The 20,080-nt window shown below is 37.4% G+C and overlaps 1 protein-coding gene across 1 annotated transcript; it reads left to right on the plus strand.

Moving 5' to 3' along the window:
• Positions 1-1,111: 1,111 nt before the first annotated feature.
• On the plus strand, positions 1,112-18,753 carry umodl1 (uromodulin-like 1; the record flags this gene model as incomplete). The annotated part of the gene is made up of 16 exons (XM_079247462.1): positions 1,112-1,187; positions 1,340-1,582; positions 1,854-2,000; positions 3,122-3,249; positions 3,407-3,590; positions 4,330-4,470; positions 5,733-5,855; positions 10,271-10,383; positions 10,492-10,711; positions 13,281-13,418; positions 13,980-14,227; positions 14,328-14,488; positions 17,092-17,328; positions 18,091-18,247; positions 18,392-18,476; positions 18,566-18,753. The coding sequence occupies 16 exons, from the start codon at positions 1,112-1,114 to the stop codon at positions 18,751-18,753; spliced, it is 2,589 nt and encodes an 862-aa protein (XP_079103588.1).
• Positions 18,754-20,080: the final 1,327 nt, after the last annotated feature.

Here is a 20,080-nt window from a genome sequence, read left to right on the forward strand (position 1 = left end):
GCAGCACAGAAGATTTGTGTCATTACAGATGTCCAATGGGGACTTGCCGCTATGTGTATGTGCAGGCTTCTTCCTGGAAAGCAGCGTCAGTGACAGCACCTGGCAACAATCTCACAATCTCTCGCAGCACCGACGCTTCAGCTGATCTTCATCTTTTTCACCTAAAAAGCTTGCAATCAACATTTTCTTCATGATTCCTATGTAGTGATGTGAATATTGTTGCGTAAAGTGATCTTTGTTGACTCAGTATGAAGCCCCTGCACTTTTTTTTCTGCATGTCAGCATGTATGCAGTACAACAGCTACTGCTTAATGACTTAAGTAACCCAAATTTAATCAGGCTTATTTCACACTTCATTACTACAAAATGGCTACAACCTTCCAAACAAAGGATGCTTGGATGATCACTTTCACAAAATAATTTTATATTTTTTAGATAATATTGGTCCTATTCGTGCTGTTCCTCACATTAAGATAATCTAGACATGCGGGAAAGTGGCAGGAAAGTTCTCACTTCTCCTTACATGACAGTAATGGCTGGCATAGCTGGCTGCTTTGCCAGCAGGATGACAAGCACTGCCATGGTTACCTGTGTGGAAACCAAGTCATTAGGGACTTGGGCTCCTCCCATTCCACATCACTCTCTCAGGCACCATAAACATGTTTACTGACACTGCAAAATAATGATTGAAACGACAGCTTCTTTACCTGCATAAATTAAAGCATTTCTTGATCTTTCTTTGTAGAAACACAATGATCAAAATACCTTTCTTTTCACTGTGATTCTTCTTCACATACTGTCCTGTCGCCATGAACACAAAACTGTCTAAAACTTAAAACCTTTAGAGGAGAATTAATGTAATGTGGTTGTTTTCATAAATGCTACTCAGAGTATTCTTATCAATCTGATACTTGCCCATTTGCCTGCTAACTGTCAGTATTTTGTGGTCCATTGGGGAGTGGTTGCTGTGGTGAGGGGTGGAGAAAGACATTGCCACAGAGGATTTGGTCTATGAGTGCACCCTGAACAGCGAGTTAGCATTATCCCAAAGTGAAACATGCATTTACAATGTGAAGGTTAAATGTAGGGCTGAGATTCTAATCTGTGAAAAATGAGTTGGATGTTCTCCATCTGGGCGGCTGGGGCCCTGCTGGCTCTCTGTGGGGGACAAAACAGCATGCATGAAGGTAGGCTTCCACACTGATGATGACTTTCTACGGCAAATATTCGGTCTAACACATCTCACTTTGATGTCACGAATTTAGTCATGATCAAGGAGTGTTCTTGCTGACCAAGTAAATGTAAAAAAAAAGCACTGATTCTGTTTATTTTACTCCAGGAGAGAGCCTGTATTCTTCAGGTTACCATCTATGCACCCATAACGAGACGAGGACGGTGAGTTACCTGGCAGCGCACATGGTCCCTTATACTGTGACGAAGCCTTGTGGTGGATGGCTCCTCTTGACAACATGTACAGTAACTCTTTACAAGATGATGCATCAGACTGAGTACAAGACAGTGACGGAGGAGGTGACCAGATGCTGCGATGGTTACGTACAAGTTGGTCGCTACTGTGCATTGCGTGAGTGTTATCTGCATCATTTCATCACATCTCCAGGTTTAATGACTGTAGACCAGCATATCTGCTTGCTTTTAGACAGTGGAAAAGTTTTTGTGTCTGCAAAAATCTGGTGATGTAGCATAACACGCTGCAGATGGTCCAGCAGTTAAAGCAACCTTTCATTGTGTGTTACTGTGTGCAAGACAGCAGACGGAGGGGCAGAAACTTCAGGGCTGCAAATATCTCACTGCTAATATATGGCCTGTAACATCTTATTTCCTTTGAATGAAAGCTGTAAGCAGGAGTGGAGAGTTTACTGCCAAGCCAGGATCCTGTCCAACTGCAAATGGATTGGATCCCAGATCTGTGGACTGTGAGCTGGATATAGACTGTCCAGGCTGGCAGAAATGCTGCCACGCGCTCTGCAGCGAACCTGCAAGTTAGTATACATCCTGAAAGTCCTATAATTAATCCACAATGTAAAGCTGCTATGATCCAGTTAAAGTGAAGGCTACTGATTCAATGATCATTTTTTTAACACATTAAAATGAAAGCAAAGTGCATGAATGTTTTACTCTTTAAATTTTTTGGGTAATGTTAAAAAACTGTGTGATGCAACAACGCAAGTCCAAGTAAATGAGTGTTTTGTAATGATAACCATCCATTAAAGCCCCCTGGTTTAATTGTGAAACTTCAATTTATGGCACTACACATTTTTATTTCTAAGAGCAGGAACATTTTTATAATTTGAAAAATTACACATATGTAAAATTTTAAATAAAACAATAATCTGGGAAAATATCTGTGAGGTCCACGTAACCCGTCGTCATTTGTTTAATTTGCACAAGAGGATCTGAAGCTTTTCCGCTTTATTTCACTAAGTGAAATAACAATTAGTTGGCAGGTATACTTTAGGTTTTAGTACTTTGTTCTGCTTTCATGTCATACCTGTAGGTTTATATTTTATGTCTCCTTATGAGATTAACTATATAAATAAAGTAAAAAATACAACTGCCTATATGTAACATGATCTGACAGGAAAGAGAACTTTATGGATGGTGCAAATGAAACAAGATATTCCTCAGAATTACACAGACCCTCTAACAATATACTGGTTTTACAACAGCGCCCACTGATCTACAGCAAAACACCACATTCTTGCTCAGATGATGAAACTGTGACATTAATAACTTGCTAAGTTGATGACGACGTTGACATTCAGCTGCATGTGCTGCTGCATGAAGACATTGTTCAACTTTAACCTGTTGTTACAAACGTCACAAACAGTTAATTTGGGCTGTTATGAGGAGGAGGGCGGGTGGTTCTGACTCATGTTAAACACCACAAAACAGAGACCCATCACAACAGCTTTTTTCTTTTTTTTACTTTCTACCACACCCCCACTCATGATTCCTCAATTTCCACTTTGCTGTTATTGTGACACTATGTTGTGAACATGGTGACAAGTTGATGTATTGTGTGTTCGGTTGTGAGGCTTTCTAAATATGACTCAGTGAGGAAACATGACTCTAATAATTGGCTGTTTTAATCAACTTTCAGGATCTGCAAATTACTCTGAGAATGCACGTAGTCAATGGAATGCAACAGTGACAGTGAAGACAGATTATCAGCTACTGATATCCACGCATCAAGGACTTCTTAATCTCACAAGACTGCTGCAAGCAATGGTAACACTGCAGCTTAATGCTTTTACCGTGTGTTTTAAGACTTCTGCTTCTGATAAAATCACTACAAAACCATAACTACTTTTTTTAAATGATTTGGGGAGGATGTTCATTAAAAAAAATCCATTTCCACATGGCTTTATTTTCACCCCCTTGTAAGGTAACGGGAGCTCTTCAGAATGACATTTCCGTCTATTACCTCAACTCATGGTCTGTGCATCCCTACAGAACAACCACCTCTCTACTCATCAAGTGCAATTTCACTCTTTCATTGAACAATGTCTCATCAAAGCTGGAGCTTCTTCTCAAACACATACCGGAGGTGTCGTCTGTGACAGTGCAGGGTGAGGAAACAGCATTGTTCTGTGCAGCAGGACTGATCTCCCTGTAAAGCTACTTGAGACGTTTTTTTTCCTGTAGTGAAATGACATTCTTGTGGAGCTTTGAGGATGATTCATGAGCCCGAGAACACGGTGTTCAGGAAAAAATGACTCAGTTGCACCACTGTTTCCTTCTCCCACCACTTCTGTGTGAGTGACAATCATCAGTGGGATGTTTCCTGCAATAGCGGAAAATAACACAAGAGCTACTGCGCGTGCACGCACGCAAACACGCTCACTCACACATGCACAAACACGCCCACACAAACACACAGATATGAATCATAAATCATACTTGTTACAGTTACACAAAAGACAGCAAAAAGCTTGCCGTCATGTGCACGGCTTCAAATAGCTTCTCTTTGAGATAATTAATTTTTCTTCTCCACACCGCAGGCTTTAAATCAGCACTGGAGCTGGATGTAATAACGTACTTATTTTTAGACACATCTGAATAGCTTGCTCTTTTGAATTAAAGATACACTGAAGACAAGTGAATTAAGTGAGACTTGTACACTGTGTGTTAAGTTGCAGCTTTATGAGCTGAAAACTTTGTAGATTTATTGATTTTGCGTGTTTATTACCACAGTTTAAGTCCATTTCCAGGTAAATTTTGGAATAATTTATATAACATAACCATCAGGGAACAGTTTTAATGTTACTCTCCTGAAAATCCTTTGCATGTCTGCATCTTTACTTGCAGCTGTGGATGAGTGTGCACATCCTGCTCTTGGTCAGTGCACTCTTCAGGCAGACTGCAACAACACAATGGGGTCATATCAGTGTGTCTGCCATCCGGGATATTTTGATGCTGATTCCAGCAACTTTGGTGTCGACTGTACAGGTAAGACTTCACCTCAGCTCATCACATATAAAAATGATGCACACAGAGATGATGACTTTCAGTCTTAGATATAACACTGTCTCCAGTCAACTAGTCACCTCTCCATCCAAACCACAAACATCTAACAAACCCAGGAGTCAGAGTTACGACAACTAATAAAACAACAAACTCTTTTGTCCTTTCTCTGCTGAGGTTTGACCATAGCATGCAGTTTTAACTGATAAGAGAGGTAAGATGTGACAGCGACATGATGTAAAATGTGCTTTGGAAATATATCAGAACATTATCTCTACTTTAAGAACCTGATTAACAGAGATTTGGCCACTGCAGAAGAAACGCAGTGGTGGGGTTTCCCATGTCATACACAGGAAAGTCCCAAACACTGCAAACTGACAAATAATACAGAAACCATGCAAGCTTTATTCACAAGCTTTGCTTTAAGGTTCATAGTTGATGCACAAACATTATAGTTATAATTATATATAAATATATATATATATATATATATATATATATATATATATATATATATATATATATATATATATATATATATATATATATATATATATATATATATATATATATATATATATATATATATATATATATAAAAACATGCTATTGTTATATAACTATAACAAAAGCATGTTAGCTTGAGCATAGATTTTACAGTGCTGCTGATGGATGTCTTTGTCATCCCTCCAGTCATTAGATATAACATGACCTACGTATTTATTTCCTCACACACTGAACCCTAAGCTGCCCCCTGATGTGCCTATAAGGGGTATATATGTATGTCGCTTTGGATAAAAGTGTATGCTAAATGACTAGAAGAGAAGAAGAACACACATCTAGAGGACAGTCAGACATTTAAAAACCTATAAAAGTTGAATTTCTGTCCCCTGAACTTTTAACCATCATTATTTGGCTTTTCTTAGTGTTGCATTTTATGTGATGTGAGGCTTATGATAGTAACTTGTGTACACATCTAACTGCGCATCAGTGTGGAGTTACATTTTAGACAAAAGAAAACAGCTCTCATAAGAAACCCTGTGTTTCTTATGAGACATCTATGTTGTTGTTCATCTACTTGTATTGTTTACCTCCAGTCAAAATTGGCGAGTTGAACACAACACAGCTCCCACTGACCCACCTTCCGCTGTAAAACACAACCTTCAGCCCAACTTTCAACAGCACTCATGAGTCGGCAGACTGTGGCACCCCTGGTACTTTGACTTCCACTGAGACCAACGTGACAGCATCTCTGAGTAACACAAGTTCTGTCACTTATAATTTATCCCAAGCTCTGCCGGCGACAAGTTCTGCACCTCATACCAGCATGAGCTCATCTGCAGAGTCACCTCTGCCAACAACAACATGTCGTAAGAAATATTTTATCATTACATTGACCTATTCAGAGTCGACACATCTAGAACTCCATGCTGAGGTTGCAGGTTTTGGAGTCAAAACAGAGAAGCTTAATTTCGGTTTTGCTTTGCCTTCTAACATAAGTTTTAACACAAGTTATCCCATCTGGTGGTTCAGTTTGCTGAATCAGCCAATCACCTTCATCTGGTACAACGTAAATTTAAAGTTTGTGCTGTACCTCATACATTTTTATTGGACCTGAACACTTGAACGAATCCCTTCGCTTGTTGATTGTCTACTTTCATATTCATTTGGGAGACACCTCCCCCCCCCAAAAAAACCCCCAAAAAAACCAGACATGATGTTCAAACCAGCAACTTTCTTGCTGTGAAGCATCAGTGCTAACCACTAAACCATCACGTCTAACACCAGTGGCCTAAATTATTTACCTACTTCCCTGAAATTAGCCTCTGAACAGATTTGCTGTGCCAGCTAAACCATTCAGTTACCAAATTTGTCTTTGTTTTACATCAGTAAAGGTTAATTTAGCAGATTTGCTGGGTGTTTTAAAGGATGGGGGAGTTTGCAGTGGATTCTCTAAGACTTTACCTTTATGCAGCTAGTGCTAACAGCTCAGGAGGAATCGTCTGAACTGTTTTATAGAGCAGCAAAAATGCAAGCTTTGAAATTATTCAGTGCACAGAAACTATAACACAGCGTTTATGTGCAAATGCATCAAATGGATATATGTAATGTTCTGTTTACTGGTATAGTTGTCTGGTTTTCTCTGTTTTGATTGAACGTCTCATACTATTGATTTTTATTTGCCTATCTGATGTCCCTTTTTCTGTCTTTCTCTCTCTCTCACACACACACACTTCTCTTTGCTTTCTTTTTCTTTCTTGTTTACTTTCTCCTTTCTTTTTATCCCAACCACCTTGTCAGGTCCAGCATTATTATGTAAATTCAGCAATAGTGAAATTTAAACACAAAGAATAATACTTAAAAATTTTCAAAAGGAGCCTTATATTCACAAAGCTCCTCTTGGCAAAGTAAATATGTTTGGCACAACATAGCAGCCAGATCACCATTCTGCTTGCAATGATGCTGGACAAGACAAGTAGGAAAAAAAAGAATATGCTTGTTGTTTGGAAAATTAAAAAACAAACAAAAAAAACCCCTTATTTTCTCTCCTAACAAATGAATTATTCTTGTCTGCATACAGAGAAGTCTGATATAACTTCTTGGTATCTTGTAATCGTGATCGTGACTCAGCAGCCGCTTGTTGTAGGACTTGTTTAACCAGAAGATTAAGCTGAAGTTTACTTACAGAAGAGAGAGGTGACAGAAAAAACCAAGTGTAGCCATAATACTCATACACAAAACTTAGAATAATTGATCTTAATTCCTTAAAAAATGTAAGTTTAGGAAGTTGTTTGGTTTTATGCACATATTTAGACTGACCACTAACCTGCTGGGTAAAGTAAATGTTTAACGGTTACCTCAGTAGGTTTCCTGCTGCAAGACAAAGCTGAAGACTAAGTGCCAAGTGATGATGATGACATGTTTTGTTTTGGTAAAAGCAGGTACAAGGTGAGTTGATTTTTAGTCTCTAGGTAAGGTAATTAGTGCCCCCCTGAGGCAGAAAGGATGAGAGGCTTCTGCTGTGAACGCCAAACATCCCATTGTACACTTAAAAAAAACCAAACAAACATCACAAAGGGAGTTTTTAGCTTTATTAGAAGAATGTGAGTGGAGAAAGACAAAGATGGTTTAGCCAGTTCATGTGGATACCAGCTGCAACTACAAAGCTGTTAATATCCAATCCAATCCACTTTATTTATAAGCACATTTTAAAAACATAATGTCGCCAAAGTGTTGCACAGAGTCAAATATCACAAAATAAAAATAAAATGAAATAATGATGTTGTTAAGATAACAAGAACAGATAAAACAATACTCTCATTTACATGACCAATACAATGAAATAAGCCCTTTTAAAGATTTTTTTTTTGGCAGGTAATATTTCCAATGATGATGATGATGATGATGATAATGATGATGATCATCATCGTCACCATCATCACCACCATCACAATGCCTTAGCATTAAATAAATGCAAAGGAACCCCCCTCCCATGATTCAACATCTTGCAGTATAAAAATGAAAGATGAAAAATAAAAAAATAATAAAATCAGTCATTTTCTTTGGAAGATAAACTTCTCTTGGTTGTGCAGGAATTTCGGTCCACTCTGCTTTACAGCTCGTCGAGGTTTGCAGAGATTCACACAGCGTTTCTGTCACGTTGTTGGACTGAAGATTGAACCATTAAAACACCTTGATTTTCTTATCTGTTTCAGCTCGTCTGTTGCCTTTATTCCATTCGCTCTTCTGCTGCTTTGTTGTAAATCTTTTTGCTGAGCTTGGTCCAGTTTTATGATCTGATTTCAGCCGAGCTTTAACTGTCAGAGGGATGGCTTCACATTAGCCCTAGACTACTTTGGTAAAAACTATTAGAGTCATTGGATTAGTGTGTTTAAACCTTTGACTGGTACTATGGCATTTGAGCCTCCTGTAATTCCACTGATCTTTATTAATCATTACGCCATCTAACCAGGAATAACTTACTGGAATGTCCACTTATGGAAAGATCGCTTAGTGAAACAGGTAAATAACAAGTAAACAAACAGGTAAACATGATGTTTGCCCATCACACCAGTATGCATTTCTTTTCACCTGTCTGTGTGTTGAGCATGACCAAATGTGGTTGTTGAAACTATCACATACAAGATTTTTCTGCTTTACTCGCTGTTTATGTGTCTGTCTGGAGGGAATTTGTAAAACCTTTTGCATCACAACTGCATAAACCAGACATAAAACTGTTAGTGATCCCATCTAAAAACACAATCTATTCTATTCTACAGTCATTTAGCAGATGTTTTTATCCAAAGTGACTTACAAACACACTCATAGCCCGATAGGCACATTGAGGGGCAACTTGGAGTTCAGTGTCTCGCCCAAGGCCACTTGAGCACATAGTCAAGGGAAGCCTGGAATCCATCTCTCAACAAGCCAACTACTGTTCCTATTGAGCTATAGCCTGCCCCTTCCAGATTTAAATGTCCCCCATCTTTCTGTGGCCTTCCAAGCAATGTGGTGATGCCGATTGTTGATGCTGATACAAATTTTTACAAAGTAAAAAATGTAGAAAACTAAACCCCACTTGATTTTACACCACTGTCTGTTCAGCTCTAAGTCAACAAAATATAAATGACAACACCAGAGATGTCAGCCACTCTGCCCAACAATCTACTATTTTTAGTTAGAAAGGACTGTGTGCATATATTACATGTTGTACTGTATGCACATATATCCACAATTTGCAGGGTTTTAGTTTTTCATTTTGAGCTTATTTCTTACAGGAATTAGGTGCCAGATTGAATAAATACACAGAATGAGAAGATTCTTTGCTACAGATTTAGCTAATAGCTAGTTTCCATCTGCAGTCCTGGATGTTAAATTATATTGTTATCAAACTGTTGCAACATGAAGACCATACATATTCATATTGCCTTGTAGTAATAAGCATAATAATTTCTTCATCCATACATACTGATGTATAACTCCCTTCTGTCTCCCTCCTTCCCACAAAACTCTTCCAGTTCCTCCTGTTTTCAACAGTTTGCGGTCCACTAACATCACTGGGACCTCCATGTCTGTCTTCTGGTCCGGCTGCTTTCAGACAAACCCGACTTTCACTGTCACTGTGCGCAAGGCATCAGATGTCGTCTATCTTTGGGAAACAAGACAGACCGTGATAGAAATAAGTGGATTGCAGTCTGGGGTGCTCTACAATGTCACTGTCACAGCTTGTGCTTGTGGAAGGCAAAATTTCACTCATCATATGCTGGTCAAGACTGGTAAGAGTTTACTGTTGCAGTACTTTTGTTATGAAGATCTTTTATCCTGCCCAGTATAATGTAGGTCATGATGTCTTTTTTGTTGCTTTTACTCATGATAAGTTGGATGGTTAGCTGGCTAGTCGTTACTATTATCTAAATATGAATATCTGCATGAAAACTACAACTGGACCAGAAATAGAAACTCTCTCACTCTCTCTCTTTCTTTCTTTCTTTCTTTCTTTCATTTCTTATTTTTATTTAATCTATTAGTCAACAAGACTGTGTATGAATTTTGCATGAACTACCAGAAAAAGAACCAAACTGACCCAGATTTTTAAGAATTAAGTTTCAGCAATCACTACCACCTTCAGGGAGAAGTAAATCAATTGATAAGGTTACCCCTTAATAACATATGAGTGATGAAAAATAGACTCCATTTTTAACCAGTTGGCCTGGAGGTGTTTTTAGGGTTGACATTTCCCTGTGGAAAATCTATCCACGGTAACAAACAAAGCTTTTCTTTGTAGATGCTCAGACTCTTGACGCCACAACACGTCTTACTAACATCCAGTTCACCACCGACCTGATGAACGCCAGCTGCCAGGCCTACAAAAACCTCACTCAGAGTTTTATACAGGAGGTAAATTAGCATCATTTAGGGGCTAAATGGGATGCTTGAGCAAAATTCAGCATAAAAATCCTGAACTCTCTGCCATGCTTGTCCTTTTATTCCTGTTGTCAACAACAGGTCTACCAGTCTCTTCCTCCAGAGATGAAGGTCATGGTGGATTCAGGTCAGATGAGGATCGAGATCAAAAGCTTTTCCCATGGCAGCGTGGTCGTAAACTTCACCATAATCTTCAGTTCAAATCAAAACCAAAGCATAAGTAATGTAACTACAGCAGTGGTGCATTCACTGGTGAACAGCTCCAAATACACTGTGGATGTAAACAATACAAGCGTCAATGGTAGGTCTCTTTTTGATTTATCTACTCTTTATGTACTTTGAAGGGCTGGAAGAGATTAGCTAAATAAATGCTTTAAATTATCCTTAAAAAAGGCAAATCATATCAGAATTTAGTTAATAACGCTACCCATTGTTGGTTCAATCCAGTTTATGACATCAGCATATTTTGAGGAACTTAGGGAACTTTAATTTTCTGAAGAAAAATAAGGCCACAATGGTGTCATCATAACTTTTAATTTCCCACTAAGATTGTTTTGAAAATCTAAGTCAAAATTAACCTTGAATGAGCCAATTATATTTGACAAACTTACCCTTAATTGGACTAAGCGGTTAGGATAATGAGTGAATGAATGAATGAATATATGGATGAGCAAGTAGACATAGATGTGTCATTCTAGTCTGACCCATCTGTAAAGCAACTTAAACTACAAATCTTTGCGAACAAAGTGCTATACCAGGGGTCGGAAACTCCGGTCCTCGAGAGCTGCAGTCCTGCAAGTGTCAGGTGTGTCCCTGCTGCAACACACCTGACACACATCAGACTTAGTTAGCAGACTAGCGCAGAGCTTGACATCTAACTTTGTGCAAGTCTGCCAATTAGCCATTGATTTGAGTCAGCTGTGTTGCAGCAGGGAAACTCCAAACACTTGTAGGACTGCTGCCCCCGAGGACCGGAGTTTCCCTCCCCTGTGCTGTACAGAAGAAGCGTGATATTCAAAAAAAGCATTTATTGCTTGTCAAACAAATTTCTAACAAGCTGCTATTACTGGTTTTAAGAAAACATGTCCAAGTTCTCCAGGAGCCTGTTCAGTGATAGACTGCTGCTTCCAAAGTGTAGGACCAACAGGCTTGTAAACTCCTTGTCCATCATGCCATCGCACTCTACTAGGATGAGAACATAGAGGACATAGAGGCAGTAAAAAACAGGAGAGTGGGATGTGTTGGTGTTAGTTAGTGTTTTGTGTATAATATTTTTGTTTGTTTAATGTAATTATTTTTGTTTATTTTTTTACCTGTTTATTTAGTTTTAATTTTTATGTGCATGATACTTTTACTTTTTACTGCTGGCAATTTTAATTTCTCCAAGGGAGTCATGCCAAAGGGATCAGTAAAGTCAAGTCTAAGTCTAAGACTAAGTCTAAGTCTAAGAAATAAATCACTTTCGAAAATGCTAACACAACTTTCAGTTTCCAACTCCAGATAATTGTGCTGAAACATAATGACGATAATCTCCTCCAACATTATGGTGAATTATGTTGAATTATGCACGCTGCATCACCATACAGAGGGAAGATTGCCTTTAAACTGCACAATCCAATATATTTGGATCTTTATTCACATCTGAATCAAAGCTATTGCCATAGCCACCACAGCCTCAACTTTGACATGATAACCCCTTAACTATACTACTGCACATGACGACCACCAGGTTTGTTTTGAAATATGAAATGAAAAAATACGAAATGTCTAATGTATTGTACAAGATTTCATATTAAAAAATACACAAAAACGGCCCGGGGGCAGGCCCCCAATGGTTAAGGGCTAGATAGGCTAGAACAAGGGTGTTCTATTTGGTCCAATGAGGTCCGCATTCCAGCAGGTTTTCATGTATCGATTGCTCCAACACAGCTGATTCAAATTAATGAGTCACTGTACAGAACTTCACAAGCTGTTAGATCCATTCATTCATTCATTCATTCATTCATTATGCTAACCGTTTGATCCAATAAAGGGTCGCGGGGAAGCTGGAGCCTATCCCAGCAGTCTTTGGGCAAAAGGCAGGGAACATCCTGGACAGGTTGCCAGTCCAATGCAGGGCTGTTAGATCCATTGAATTTGATTAATATGTAAAGCAGGAATACATGACAAACCTGCTGGATTGGGCCCCTCTTAGGACTGAACTAAATAAACCTGGGCTAGAATATGAAAGACAAAAATTTATTTAACATCAGTTATATTGGTTGGTCATTTGTTAAATGGCTCAATTTGGAAGCTAACCTCGGCTATTGCTGCACACTGTTGACTCAATACAGAGAAGTGGGAGGCTGGCACTAAAGGAAAGTTTGAATTGGAAACACACACAAAAACCAATGTCTCTATGGGAAAGTTTGAGAAAGTTCGCAGGCCCACACTTCAAAATCTAACATGGCGGCTCCGCTTATGAAAAATGACAATTATAACGACAATGATAAAATGTTCATCAGCATTTGTGGTAATTTGTCTCTCCCTAAAGCAGCTACATATGTAGTACTTTCCAAATCACATCGATGAATATACAGCTGTGGTGTTTTAATGGCCAAACATTGGTCAACCTGGCCAGTAAGAAAAATCCCAAGTGGTTCTTTGACTCTTTGGACTGTTGCATAAAATTACAACACACTGAGATAGAAAGAACTTTTAACAGCATATTTTCTTTCTTTTGTGTCATGAACCACCAACTTTAGCATGTCTCATAGTAAGATCTTAAAATATTCAAGGTAAATAATGATCCAAGTCGGGATTTACAGAAAGATGACAGCATAAAAATACTTCAATACTAACCAAATATATTTGTTGGTGTGTTTATATAGATTTTAATGAATGTGATTCAGGAGAAAATGACTGTTCTCAGTGGGCAAGTTGCATAAACAACTGGTCCTCCTACACATGCACCTGCCTGGATGGATTTATAGACAACAACCCAGAAAGGCCAGGACGGACCTGCCAAGGTAAAGCCTCACAGTGAAGCACTGAAAAGGAAACATTTTAAGTTATCGGTGCTGACAATGCCATGGTGTATTTAATTATTTTAACAAGTTTTATGCTTTGTGCAGCAAGTTCAACATCGGTTATGACACCTTCACCCCTCATGGCAATAGTTTCTACAGCTGGGACAATCCCTGCTTCCCAGATGACACCTACAGTCCCTAATCCATCTACAGCGACTCTAACTGTGACACGTGATGTGGTTTCCTCACCAGTCTCAACCTTTACTCAAGCTTCTACCACCTCTACCAGAGCAACCACCCCTTATATATCAATATCCACCATTTCAACCATGAGCATTAATGCTCCAACAACAGAGTCTACAGCCCCTGTAGTTTCCACTACTACTCATACAACCACGACTATCCCACAAACTACAATCAAAACTGCCCAAACAACCTCCACTACTCGTAGTATTTCTGCCCCAACTGTGACAACTTCCACTGCCCCAACCACAATTACCTCTGCAATTACCCCAGTAACAATGACCACCACAGGTTTAGCCATCCCTTCCACTGTTTCAGCTACAACTACCACCCCACCATCAGTGGCCCTGAGATCAGCTACTGATGCCTCTGTGCAAGAAGCCCTATCAGTCCAGTGCAGAGTTGCTGCCATCACCGTCACTATCGTCAAACATTTTCTTCTGAGCACCAACATCCGGGAGAGCGCTCTGTACTTGGGCAAGCGGGAATGTGGAGTCAATGGAGGCAACGCCACCCATGTTCAGCTGACGGTTGCATGGGATGAGTGTAACACCAGACTTGTGCATGTGAGTTTCCTTTTTTCCTTCACTGTTTTCATAGGTTCATTAGATACCATGCTTTCCAACAAAAACAGTCACTTCGTCATATATTTGTTCGTTTTTTCAGAATGAAACCTATTACACAGCATCTGTGATCCTGTTCAACACTATGGATCAGTACACTTTACCGAATGGAACAGTGGAGGTTCCCAGAATCACGCTAGAAGTCCCCATCATGTGCACTTACATGAAAAGCAAGTTGATCTCTGCAGACTTTGGCTCTATGGGGTATGTTTAAGATGTTTTGGATTTTGTTCAATAATAGTTCAAAGATGAATGAAATCTGCTTAAAAAGTAGTACAGTATAAGAAATAGTACTCTCTGTTGTTAAAAACACATAGATGTGTTTGAGTACATATAGAAATACTATATGTTGTGTACATCCATACATTACGCATGTTTCAAGAACATATTAATTTAAACAACACGTACTACAGCCTTTTACAGAAAGTCACGTTTTTGTTTTTTTTTTGGAAGAAACTAATCTGTAGTTTTTTCTTGCACTTGGCAGGCAATAAAATTATAAAACATTTTATATGTGTCAAAAACTTAAAATATAGCTTTGTGAACATGACTTTGATGAAAGCAGTCATTCATTCATTTTATTTAAGCTCAATTTAACTAGACATTTATCATATTTGATTCACAGTTTCTGAGACCTATTTTATTACTTCATTGTAAAACCTCCAAACCCTGTTGTATACAATCTGACGTTTTGTCAGGTGGATACCTTAGTCATTACAATAATTCTGACTAATCACACATTGATAATCAGTATATATATATATATATATATATATATATATATATATATATATATATATATATATATATATATATATATATATATATATGCAATTTTTTGCTTATTTTTTAAAAAAGAATTTTAATCAAGGGTTAAATAAGACTTAAGATTAACAACAAATAGGGGAAAATGAACTTTCCCGACAACTATTTCTCAAGAAGGTATCAAGGAATTACCCCATCTTTTTTGAGTCAGACCAGTTCTAATGTAGTCACGTTTCATGCCAAGGTTTTCATATAAATATTCATCTAATTTCAGTTTCCTGACTGGTTGTAGCGCTATCTGTTGAAGCTGCTGACTGTGCTCCTGTCCATGTAGCATGGAAATGAAAAATAACAGTACAGTTTCAGACAACTTTATATATTAGTTTGGAGATGTCAGGCTAAATTACACCAATCGCAAAATTTAGTATGAGGTTTGTTTCACAATGTTGAAAACAGCTGTGCTTAAGTCGACATAACGTAAGGTTTCAGGTTTGTAGGGACTGTACGAGATTGTAACGTAACATAACACACTAAAACAAAGCTAGACTTAGCATCTGTGTGTGAAAGAATTCCGCCTACCAATGTCTCAAAAAGAAAGTGACACAGCAAACCAACTAAGAAAGACAACTGTATATTTTACAATAAGTCATTATATCACACACAAAATGTTCATTTTCAGGCTAACTATGAGGATCTTCTGTCAATTTGCTAACTTAGCTGCTAGCCAATTTAGCATTGTGATGAAAAATTGTATTATTAAATCTTTTCAACAACTTATGTAGAAACAGATTAATGAATAAAAGTTACATATTTCACAAAGTTAAATAAAATCTTGTGGGTTAAACAAATGCTTCTATTCTAAACAGCATGGTAATGCTACCTTGAGACAGAAGCCTTTAAACATGTAAACTTAAAAAACAAAACAAGTACCCTGTGTCACTAATTAAATTATTTTATATATTATTCTAACAGAGATCTTAACATGATAAAATTGTTATTAACCCTTTAAAGCAGAAAAAGATATTTTTTTTGTCTTAGTAACTGTATGTTTCTTATATGATACATTTAACTTTATAGCAATAACCTTTAATGGTGATTTAGCAAGTTACTACTTATGGAGCCTGTAGCCTTTGATTGATTGATCCTGTGTGATCTATTAATGCTGTAAGTATTGCTCTTGGAAAATAGGATTGTATGGGTGACTTTATTTTAGAAAAAGTATTTCGGCGTTCAGCTTAATGTTTAGTCTTTTGCTGTTCTGGAATCTCGAACATGGCCCCCAGATGCTTTTAGCTTTTTTTTATTTTTTTTTTTAATACAAAATATTAATCCTACATTTTAGTCTTGTCTTTGAATGGACTCGCCCCAGAACTACATGACCTTGTTAAGGTGCATCAACCCTCAAGAGCCCATGGGTCAGCTGATCAGTGGTCCTGGATGTCCCTCGATCCTCATGAATACCAGAAGAGATTAAATCTTTGCAATCATGACTCCCCCAATGTGGCACACTTTTTCTCTTCATGTGCGATCTGCGCATGAAGATCGCATCTTAGGACCCACTTGTACACCCTAGGCTTTAGCAGAGCAGAGTCACCTCTACTGAATTTTTATCTTTGTGACTGTTTTGCTTTTATCATGTTATTGTTGATGATTATTGTATTAAAGAATCCCTTTTAAATGTGATATAAAGCTGAGATTTACAATGACACTGTAAGGATTAGTTCAGCATACCATAATGTGTTGATCAGGCATCTTTTTATGTATTTATTTTTTTTTGGCTTTTGCTTTCTGGTTTAAATGTCTGGTATTGATATGAATATGATATGAATTAAATCATTTTCTGTCTTGACAAGTCCAGCATGTCTCATTTGATCCTTGAGCCATATAAATCATGGAAAAAACTTCAATCCCATCACCAGAACTTATAGGAAAATAGCACAATATCTATTAAATCTGGCTTAGTTCAGCTTAGTTTTCCAGCATCTTCTATTTGTATTTTACTCTCATCCATCTCTGTGTATTTTTCTCCCATCCATCTCTAGGTATGACTCCATCAAAGATATCATTGCAGGCCTGGGGTCATTCCAGGTGACAGTGCAGCCGATGAGCGGTACAGTTCCTCTCCCTTACAACTACAGCCTGCCTGCCAGTCAGGCTTTGGTGGTGGAAGTCAGCCTGAACATCACCTCAGAGCAAATCAAAGTTGTTATTGATAAATGCTGGGTCACTTCCCCTCAAAACCCTCTTCAGACCTTCAGCTACACCTTCCTGGAGAACAGGTGTGCTTCTGCTATCATACAAATGTCACTTTAATGTACACATATTTTCTTTGCTACTGCTGTTACTGTTATCAATACTTAAGATCATTTATAGGGTTGCATATTAACCCTTTCATGCAAAAATTAATGAAAAATATTGCAACATGTTTTTAGATACAGTATTTTACCTCTACAGACATATGCAATTATACTTTTTTTTTGTTTAGTAGTGATATTTAAAATTTTTCATGATTTATTTTTAATTTATTCTATAAAATATTTATAAAATGATGTATAATCATAATTATATTATGTAAATCTTCTATAAAATATAGTTTATTTATAGTATTGTTTTCTTTTCCTATTCAGTGCAAAGGCTAACTTGCGTGATTACATTATGTTCAATTATATCATGGATTTATTTATTCTCCAGTGAATGGAAACGTATTGGATGACTCCAGGCACAACTCACCCCCACACATATCATTGTGTGGGGGTGAGTTGTGCCTGGAAAAATGTAAATGAAATCTATTATATTTTGTTGTTTTGAGTTAGCTGAGACGTAACAAAAAAATTTGATAAATGATAAGTGCAGAAATTAAGAGTTGGACAAAATTGGTTTATTTCCAATATTGCATTTTAATGCTGATCTTGGCTAATAATATCAGACATCAGTACTTATAAATTTAAAATAATATTTTTAAAATGTTTAATAAAAACATGACAAAAAATTGTGTTTTTGATTGAAAGCAAACTGATTCATTAGTGTCTTTTCTTTCTCAGCTGTCCCCTAAACAAATACACCAAAGTGCTGATGAATGGGAACACCACCACCTCCCGTATTTCTGTTCAAATATTCTCCTTCGTTGGCCTGAATACGATCCTTCTGCACTGCCAGGTCAAGATCTGTGTGCAGATTGGATCTGATACCTGCGTGCCTGTGAGTGATTATCATAACACACAGCTTTACAAAACTGAGTAAAAAAAAAAAAAGTGATCTTTCAGACTGAAACAAGTCTTTGACTTGAATATTCAGGGAAAATATTATCTAAATCAGACACAATCATCTCATGTTGTCTTGCAGGATTGTCTAAAAAGAACAGCTCGGACTTCAAACACAATTGGAAGTGCTTTTGGCTCAACTCGACCAATACTGAGGTTAGATGAAGGTGAGAACTTTCATCTAAAGATCCCCCCTCTCCCAAACCCCACTGTGTGCTTGCTTTACTTTTTTAACCTGATTTGTATATACTTGCAGAGGGCTTGGAAGAGAAGCTTGACACCCTTCATATCGTTAGTTTCTCCTGCCTTGGAGTCGGCCTGTCGCTGTTCTTCATCTTTGGATTTGTCTGCATATTTTACTGCCAGAGAAACCGCATCGGACACTACAATTTCAATGCCAAACCAAAGCAGGAGAACTTCACTTACCTTGTTTTTAACACTTAGAGGTGGCACAGAGAGGATGCTTGGCTATAACGGCACAGCTGCCACTAGGGATCACTGTTGCACTATTTAGAGTTAAGCTCTTTGGCACTTTGCACATGAAACTACAGTCGTCCTCATATTTATTCATACCTTCCCATCATTCTGCTTGCTTAAATGCTGGACAAGACAAAAAAATAAAAACAGTGCCTGTGAAATATAATGAAACTAACAAAAGTGATAATAATTAAAAATTTCATGAAAAAAAATATATATATATTAAAAAAAAAACTAATAAAAATCATATTACATTATTTTTAATTCAGGGTTCAATAGAATTTTTTTAAAGCTAAAAAATATGATAAAATAATAAATGTTATATCACTCATAAAATAAGATTTTGTTGAACAATCCTTTGATTTTTCCACTGAAGTCCGGTGTTTTCTTTCCTCTCAGTCAGACTTGTTGACCTGTTGACAGGTATTTTGTCCCCCATTCATCAGAAAAGTGCTCTAATTTGTCCAAGGCGTTTTTTTTCTTCAACTAAATTAAATAAAACAGTGTCTTGTACCACTGAATTATGATTGAGCACATTTTTAGTTATTGTTCCTTTTTTTAGTCTCCAGTTCAATAAGTAACTGTAGTAATTTTAGCCTTGTCTTTAATGAAAGGCTATGAATAAATTAGAGGATGACTGTACTTATAATGAACAGAATTTAGTTCAATTTTACCTGCACCACTTCTACATATATGTAACTAATTAAATTAGAGAATATATATGTATGAAAGTTGCATATTGTTTTAGCCAAAATCCATTATATAATATATATACTATAAGAATACTGAAAATGCTCTGAAAGAAGATTTTGTTGTTCATTTTATGTGATGATTTTACTCCTAATTAGCTTTTATGCCTTACCTGAATATTCTAGTTCTAACATGTTTTATTATGTGCTGGTGTGTGTGGCAATAAATGTGTCTTGCATGAAACAAGTGAGTCATTGAGTGTTTGATGCCTTCTTGTCTGCACTCATGATGTTTACATTGTTTAACAAACAGCTACATAAGAAAAAAAAGCTGTTCTTGGCAATACTTATTTATTTAATTTTTTTTATTTTGCTTTTAGTTGAGATGTAGGATGAGGGGCTGGGTGAAAGGGGTATTATATTTCTCCTTCAATCAGATCAGTGGTTAGGAAAATGATCCTGTCTCAGCTGAGAGGAAAGATCCAGCTTTCCCCCATCAAGACTTCCCATAATCCCACGCTGCTGACTGCGGGGTCATAAATGCAGCTCCTGGATGCACGGGTAAGGGGTTGAATACTAAACAAGAGAAGCTTTTTCTTTGAGAG

The sequence above is a fragment of the Telmatherina bonti genome (assembly GCF_933228915.1).
Source record: "Telmatherina bonti genome assembly, chromosome: 10".
Classification (NCBI taxonomy): Eukaryota; Metazoa; Chordata; class Actinopteri; order Atheriniformes; family Telmatherinidae; genus Telmatherina; species Telmatherina bonti.